Source organism: Lepidothrix coronata, unplaced genomic scaffold (genome assembly GCF_001604755.1).
Source record: "Lepidothrix coronata isolate B3197 unplaced genomic scaffold, Lepidothrix_coronata-1.0 Scaffold146, whole genome shotgun sequence".
Taxonomy (NCBI): Eukaryota; Metazoa; Chordata; class Aves; order Passeriformes; family Pipridae; genus Lepidothrix; species Lepidothrix coronata.
The window spans coordinates 1,952,909-1,960,250 of record NW_016690326.1 but is presented as its reverse complement, the minus strand read 5'-3'; the positions used below and the strand labels follow the sequence as shown (position 1 = coordinate 1,960,250).

At 68.8% G+C, this 7,342-nt stretch overlaps 2 protein-coding genes across 4 annotated transcripts in view; one reads left to right on the top strand and one right to left on the bottom strand.

Annotated features, from left to right (window-relative positions):
- Window positions 1–3,968: 3,968 nt before the first annotated feature.
- On the top strand, window positions 3,969–5,247 carry PRR7 (proline rich 7 (synaptic)). Of its 2 annotated transcripts, none has more exons than XM_017828238.1 (2): window positions 3,969–4,486; window positions 4,616–5,247. In XM_017828238.1, the coding sequence occupies exons 1-2, from the start codon at window positions 4,186–4,188 to the stop codon at window positions 5,002–5,004; spliced, it is 690 nt and encodes a 229-aa protein (XP_017683727.1). In that variant the 5' UTR covers window positions 3,969–4,185; the 3' UTR covers window positions 5,005–5,247. The 2 variants fall into 2 exon arrangements, with proteins under 2 accessions (XP_017683727.1, XP_017683726.1); XM_017828237.1 differs by having other exon boundaries at window positions 4,589–5,247.
- A 348-nt stretch (window positions 5,248–5,595) lies between these two features.
- DBN1 (drebrin 1) overlaps window positions 5,596–7,342 on the bottom strand; it is a 15,392-nt gene continuing 13,645 nt past the window's right edge. For both annotated transcript variants that reach the window (XM_017828235.1, XM_017828236.1), the window contains 3 exons: window positions 6,320–6,882; window positions 6,135–6,237; window positions 5,596–6,054 (listed from right to left, as the gene is read on the bottom strand). In XM_017828235.1, coding sequence (XP_017683724.1) covers window positions 5,984–6,054; window positions 6,135–6,237; window positions 6,320–6,882 — 737 coding nt within the window. In that variant the 3' untranslated portion in view covers window positions 5,596–5,983. The remainder of the gene's footprint in view (window positions 6,055–6,134; window positions 6,238–6,319; window positions 6,883–7,342) is intronic.

Sequence of the window (7,342 nt, the reverse complement as noted above, 5' to 3'; positions counted from 1 at the left end):
GGGGGGTGAGAAGAGCCATGGCCAGCCCTAAGCGGGGCAGGGAATGGGCTCTGCCTGTCCCCAGCTCCCCCTGCCCCACGGTGCCTCAGCATCTGGGGGATGTTTCATCCCCATCCCTGTCCTTGCTGGGGGGTTAGCAGCATGCAGGTGTGGGGATGCTGGTGCATGGCCACAGCTGGAGCAGGTGGATCTGGACCCCACAAACACGGGTGAGCTCTGGGTGGGTCCTGAGGGCCTTAGGCAGTGCCCTGTGCTGTAGGGCTGTGGCGGCAGCTCCACAAACCATTTTCAGGGGTGAAGGATGCTCTCAGCTGTTGCCTGGGCAACGGCTCCTCCTCCAGCCCACCATGTGGCTCCGGGAGCGCTCCCCCGCCTGCCTCCCCCCGCCACCGTGGGGAAGGGGACGGGAAGGGGAAGGGGAAAGCAGCTCCCGGCCCCCGGCACTGGCGGGGCCGGAGGCCTGGCTCCCTTCGCCCACCCTTGGCCTGGCCTGACAATGCCCGCAGGGCCTGCCATGCCCCCCACCTCCGTGATGCCCATGCCTCAAGGGAGCACCCCAGCCCCCCCGCATGGCTGCGGCCCCCTGCCCACCCTGGGTGCTGCTGGGGCACCCCCACAACTGTCGAGCCGGCGCTGCCCGGCTGCCACGGCCGTGCTGTGAGGTCGGATCGCAGGAGGCAAATTCCAGCAAGGTGAGTCGGGGCCAGAGCCAAGGGGTACGGGGCCAGAGCCAAGGGGTACGGGGGACACATGGCCACTGTGGCCCTGCTGCGAGCTAAGTGGTGGAGCTTGGCCAGCTGCCGGAGCTGTTATGCCTGGTTGTGGCGGGAGCAGATTGCCAGTGGATTCCCCAGGTCATCCCCTGGCCAGGAGGGAGGAAGTCCTTCCGGCCAGGCCCTGGCAGAACAATGCGCCGTGTGTGCAGCTGCAGTGGGCACCCGGCACCCTGCCCACGGGGAGGAAGCGGCGGCGGGGTCATGGCCTGCATGGGGCACCCACACCCTGTCACCCACCCAGCATCCAGCTCAGCTCTGCCCCATAACCACGCTGCCCTGCTCCTGCCACAGCCCCAGGGTGCAGTGAAGGGACAGTGAGGACTCTTGCCCCCAAGCGTGGTGCAGTCCCAGGGAACCAGAGCAGTCTCCCAGGAGTGCCACGACCACTGGCCTCAGTCACAGCAGAGAAGAGCTGGTGACAACCCCCCAATAGCAAATGGCTGAGGGAGCCCTAGCAACAAGGGACAGTTGCTCAGACCAGACTGGCGAGGGGTTTGCTCTGGGGTACGGCAGCCCCAAGAGAGCAGGGTGACCCCAGAACGGACTGTCATGTCTCCCAGTGCCACTTCTGTCCCTTGCTGTCCTGGGGGCCAGGCTGGCACCACTGCCCCACAGAGCCACTCGTCCCACTGCAGTGCCCGGGAGAGGCTGTAGAGGTGCCTGTTAAGGTCTTGCCAGCGGCTGGGCTACCCTCCCTGCTGATGTCCCTGCGCCGGCCTGGCCGTCACCTCGGGGAGCACTTGGTTATCACCCCCTGAGGAAGATCTGTATGGCCCTGGGGGAGCGGGTGGTTGCAGCCCTGGGCACCCCCGGGCACCCCCAGGCGAGTGCGAGGCCACCGACAGTGGGAGCCCGTGGCACCACCCCACGAGACATAGCAGGGCCATCACCTTTCCGGACCGGGAGCCGCCACCCGGGGATCCCAGTCCCCCATCCCGTGGGGCTACCGCCGGGGGATACCCCGTCCCTCTCGCCATAGGCATCCCACCGCCGTTCCCCGGGGGCAGGGCAGGGGAATCCCGTGTAAGTGCCGGTCTCCCCGCCGGTAGCCCCCGCGCGGCGGCGGGTCCCGGGGCGGGGGGCGCGGGGGGCCCGCGGGTCCCTCCCCGAGCCGAGGGCGGGGCGGAGCGGCGGGGCGGGAGCCCGGGCGGGCGGGGCGGCGCGCGGCGGCGGCGCGGGAGCGCTCACCGGAGACAAAGGCAGCGCCGGGAGGCGGCGGCGGTGCCGCGCACCGGGCGCGCACCGGGCCCCCTCCCCCGCCGCCCTATGGAGCCGCCGCCCGCCGCCTGAGCCACGTGCGCCGCCGCCGCCGGTAACGGGAGCCGCGGAGGGAGCGGGCACGGTGCCTCCGCCTGTTGCGCGGTGCGGGGGCAGCGGGGCCGGGGCGGGGGCGGGCGGGGCCGCCGCCACCGGGGACCGCGGCGGGGGCGCGCGGCGCGTACCGAGGCGCGCATCTCCGGTCTGGCCTCGGCGGGCGCGCGCCCCGGGGGAGGAGGAGGATGGTGATGAGGAAGGGGTGCCGCGCCCGGCACCGAGAGCGGGGAGGTTCCTCGTCGGGGTGTCACCCTCCTGGCGGAGGCACCGGGCAGGGATGCGACGCGGGTAGCGGGGCCCAGGCCGCGGCCGGGGGCAGCGGGGCGGCCCGGGGGTACCGGCGGGGCCCCACTTGGCACCCACTCCGCTCCCCGCCCGGTATGAGTGTCTCCAGCCCGGCCCCGCTCCTCCCCCAGCCCGCAAGTCCCCGGCAGCCCCGCTCCCCCCGCACGCCCCAGCTGCGAACGCCCCCGGTCCGCGGCGCCGCCAGCCAGCCCTGCACCGCTTCCTGGTGTCCCCCCGGCCGTCATCCCGGATCTCGACCCATGGCCCTTCCCGCACGGTGCCCCCCTCCCCGGGGATGCCCAGGCTGCCGGCGCGGAGCCTGTTGCAGCCGCGGCTGGTGAGCCCTGCCTGCACCCAGTGGCCTCAGCCGGGCAGCGGGGACCCCTTCCCCATACACCCACATCACAGCACTGCCTCTGCCCACGCATTTGTCTGCCTGATGGAGCAGCCCCCACTGCCTGCCAGTGGCCAGGGCCCCTGACCCCTTCCTTTTCCATTGCTTCTTCCTTCCCCATTGCTTCTTCCTTCCCCATCACTCCTTCCTTCCGCCGGGCTCGGCCCTCCGGCCCTGCCAGCACCCTCAGCACCTGGTGGCACTGCCGTCCCCCTTGCCGGCAGCATGGCCCTGGCCCGCGGGGTGGTCGAGCACCCCGCACCCCTTTGGCTGTCTCTGAGCAGAGCCACACGAGTGGTCTCCCAGCCCTCGGCTGCCACCGCTCCATGCTCACCCTCCTCCTTGCTGCCGAGCCCGTTTTCTCCCACACCACCACAATGAGAATCCTGATGGGTGCTTACTTGCCTGCCTGCGAGCACCCATGGGTGCTGCTCCCTGCGCACCGAGGGGCACACCTGCCCCTGGTACACACCATTGTCATTCGGTGCTGGGTTGGACATGGCTGAGCTATCACCCTGTCTGAAGGCTGGGACCTGGCAGGGGTGATGGTTCCCATCCTCACCACCCCTTGGCCCTGCATTGCTGTGTTGAGGTGCCACCATCCCCTGAGCCCCCTCGGGTGGCTGCGAGGCCAGCGATGGCCACAGTGCACGTGCTCTTGCAAGCGCCACGTGCCACAGGCAACTGGCAGCTCTGCACATCCCTCATTCTCCCTGGGGCACCCCAGGGCACCCCACTGTGTGGCAGCACAGGGATGAATGAGCTGCCTGGGCTCGGCAGCCAATTTGGGGTGTGCTGGGTGAGCAGGAAAAGGGGATCCCGGTGGGCACCCCATGATCTGAAAGGTCAGGACCAGAGCATCCATGTCCTGCCCCAGAGTTCCCGGCAGTGCTGTGGAGGGGTTCTGGGTGGGGTGTGCAGGTTTGCAGCCATGGAGGCAATGATGGGGTGCATGAGGGGGGCCAGGCACGCTTCCCCTCCGGCTGCGAGCACTGCAGCGCATGTAGAGCGAGTCACCATGGGAACAGGGCGTCCACGTTTCTGTGTCGCTCACGCTCGCGTCTGTCTCGTTGCAGGGCCCCCACCCCGGCGGTCCCCCCCAGCGATGGGCAGCAGGACCCTGCCAGCCCCATCCCCCCACCGCCCGCCCCGCCGGCCCCCCGCCCCGCCGCCCGCCCAGCGCACCCACGCCTGACCCACCCGCTCCAGCCCCCCCCAGCTCTATGGCAAGGATGGACCCCTGACGGCAGGCACCCGCGGGCCAGAGGAGACGGCGCCGGGCACAGCCCGGGGAGATGCCCTCGGCGGCCCTGACAGCATCGGGTCCTCCCTGACCCTGCCGCCGCCCTGAGCATCCCGTCCCCCACCCCGAGGGCAGGGAAAGGCGGGGGCCTCCCCCCGGGTCCGGCAGTCAAGATGGTGATGTCCCAGGGCACCTACACCTTCCTCACCTGCTTTGCGGGCTTCTGGCTCATCTGGGGCCTCATCGTGCTGCTGTGCTGCTTCTGCAGCTACCTGCGGCGGCGGGTGAAGCGGCAGCAGGAGGAGCGGCTGCGGGAGCAGAGCCTGCGCGCGCTGGAGATGGAGCCACTGCACTATGAGGGTTACAGGGGCAGCCCCCCCGGCATCGCCATTCCCCACCGCCTCCGCCTCGACCCCCACCATCATCATCACCCCCACCACATCCCACCCCCCCGACCCTGGAGCTGCCGGCACGGTAAGGAGCAGGGAGGGGCTCTCGCATCCCCGGAGCACGTGCCTCCCCCTGTTTTGGGGGGGATACGACGTGAGAGCCAGAGCGCAGCGCTGACGGCAGCAGGGGTCCGGGGGGGGCTTTGCCTTGCAGAGTCGGACCTGTCAAAGCCGCCGTGCTATGAGGAAGCTCTGTTGATGGCAGAGCCCCCCCCACCATACAGCGAGGTGCTGATGGACACACGGGGGCTCTACCGCAAAATCAACGCCCCTTTCCTGAGCCACGAGCGGCTGGAGAAGCAGGAGCAGCCCCCCAGCTACAAACCACTTTTCCTCGATGCCAGCTATGGTTCGGCACTGCACCTGCCCCGCTCTGCCAGCCCTGGCCCTGCCTGCCCGGACCTCTACCTGCAGCAGGAGTGCTCCCCACGCATGTTTCCCAGCTGGACGGACTCGGAGCTCAGCAGCAGGGACACCTACGAGCCAGGACCCTGGCACCTCCCGGTCTCCATGCCCCTCTTCGGCAGGACTACCGCTGTGTAACGGCAGCTGCGGGGGACCCCCGGACCTTGCCATGCACCTGGGGGGTGGGTGGTTTTGATTGCCCATGTCACCTCGGGGACACCCGCCCCGGCGCGGGCCATCGCCGCCGGCGCGGAAGGGGCTGGTTCCCCGTCTGGCCCCTGCCAGCCCCCCCATGGCCGGGGTCGCTGGGGACCCGGACTCTGCTCTGTTTCTTAAATTTTTTGTTTGTTACAGTTTGAGAATAAAAGTTTGTGGCTCGGGTTTGCCTCCCGGCAGGCTGGCATCATGGGACCCCCACACCTCTCCCAGCCCTCCCTGCCCCCCCCAGCAGGCTGCAGCCCCCGTGGGAGACGCTTTATTTATTAACAGACATGAGCACACTGCCGGTACAGAACTTGTGCTTTCCAAAAAGTTTCCAAGGGGAACAGGGGGAGAGGGGCCAAGCAGGGGCCAAGCAGGAGGGGATGGGGCTCCCAGCAAGGAGAGAGTCGGGAAGGGGTAAAAGCCCCCACACCAGCTCCCTGCTGGGATTTGGGGGGGGACGCTGCTGGCTGCAGCCTCGCCTCGGTTGGGTCACTTTATTGCCATATTCATTTATTATTATTATTATTATTATTTCTTTTCTTTGAACTCGTGCAAAGTACTGGGGGACTCCTGGGGGGGGCACGAAGAGAACGAGGACCCTGTCCCACAGCCAGGCAGGGGATGCGAGCGTGTGTGTCGTCCCCCCCAAAGGGGCGCTGGGGTATCGGGGGGGGGGCTGCTAAGGGGGGGCTGGGGGGCTGACACGGCTCCTACCGACAACTTAAAAAAGAGAGGAGAAGGGGGGGCTGTAAAAGGTGCCCCGGGGCGGGGTTGCAGCGGGGCGGCCCCCACCTGGAGGCCTCATCCTGCGGGGCCCCAGTGGGGTGAGGGGGGGGCCCGGCCCCTGGCTGCAGCCCCCTCGTGCCCCGCGCCGGCCGGGGCAGGCTGTCTGCGCCGGCAGCGGGGCCTGGGCTTACAGGGCCCCCCCAAAAGTCTCCTCCTCCTCGGGCAGGGGGTCTGCATCCCAGCATGTGATGTCGATCTCTGGAGGACAGGGGGGGGGTCAAGATGGCTTGGGGTGCCCCATGGAGGAACAGACCTCACTCCTCACTGTCCTCACTCACCTGGGGGCTTGTTGTAGAAGACGGGCTGGGGGGCTTTGGCCGACAGCTCCTCGGGGGGGGGCACCTCCTCCTCTTGGGACTGGCTGAAGTAGCCTTCGCTGGCCTGGGGGGGTGGGGGGCAGGTGGTCAGGACCCCCCCAGCCACCCCATCACACCCTGACCTCCCACTCCCCAGTGGTGCTCACCTGCTCCCCACGACCTGGCGTCCCGTCCTTGGGGGCCATCTCCCCATTGGTGATGGGGGGACTCTCTCTGCCCGGACTGTCCTCCTGGGGCACGTGCTGGCAGCCAAGCCCCTGGGACTGAAGGTCCCCCTCGCCAGCTGCTTCATCTTCCTCATCCTCCTGCTCCACGTCGCAGAAGGTGGCAGGGGGCTCAGGCAGCTCGTCCAGGCTCAGCAGGGCCCCCTCCTCGGGCAGTGTGGATGGGGGGGCTTCGGGGACAGGGGCAGCAGGCAGGGGCCAAGCAGCTGGGGGGTTTGCCCCATCACTCTGCCACAGGTCGATGAGGCTCTCGGGGTTGGGAGCCTCCCCAGTCTGAGGCTCGGCGGCCATGGGCAGTGGGGAGGGCTCGGTGGGCTCCAGGGTCACCAGGTCCCCCAGGGCATCACCCCCCGCTGTCCAGACCGACCTGGGGCTGCTGGGCTCATCCCCAGGGGGCTCAGTGGCCTTGTCCTCAGGCCCCGGGAAGGGCCAGTGCTGCTCGGGCGTGGCTGGCCCGGGCTCCTGTGCGCTGGGGCTGGGGGACTCTGCAAGGAGGGGACAGCAGTCAGTGGGGACAGGCACCCTCATCCACAGCTGGGTGTCACCCAGGAACAGGGCTGCAGCTGGAGGGGATTGGGGGTCCTATGGACCGGGCACAATGTGGGGATGCTGCAGGGATGGGTGGGAGTGGCTGTACAGGGAGGGGACTGTGGCATGCAGCAGGGGACCAGGAGTGAGTGGACATGGGGAGGGGGTAAGGTGATCCCTTGGGGAGCAGCTGGAAGGCAGAAGGGGCTGTGGAGGAGGTGGGAGAAGGGAAAGCTGGGATGCAAGATGCCAAGGGGCCAAGTGGGGATGCAGCAGGGACACATGGTGCCAGCAGCAGAACTGGCTTGGATGCAGTGGGGTACAGTGGGGCAGAGGGGATGCACAGGGGGATGCAGCAGCCCTGGCAAGGATGGTACAGTGGGACGGTGCAGATAGGGCAGCATCGCACTGGGATGT

Coding starts and splice junctions, on each gene's coding strand:
- PRR7 (XM_017828237.1), top strand. CDS start 4,186: ATGGTGATGTCCCAGGGCACCTACACCTTCCTCACCTGCTTTGCGGGC. Junction 4,487..4,588: donor ACCCTGGAGCTGCCGGCACG/GTAAGGAGCAGG, acceptor TGACGGCAGCAG/GGGTCCGGGGGGGGCTTTGC.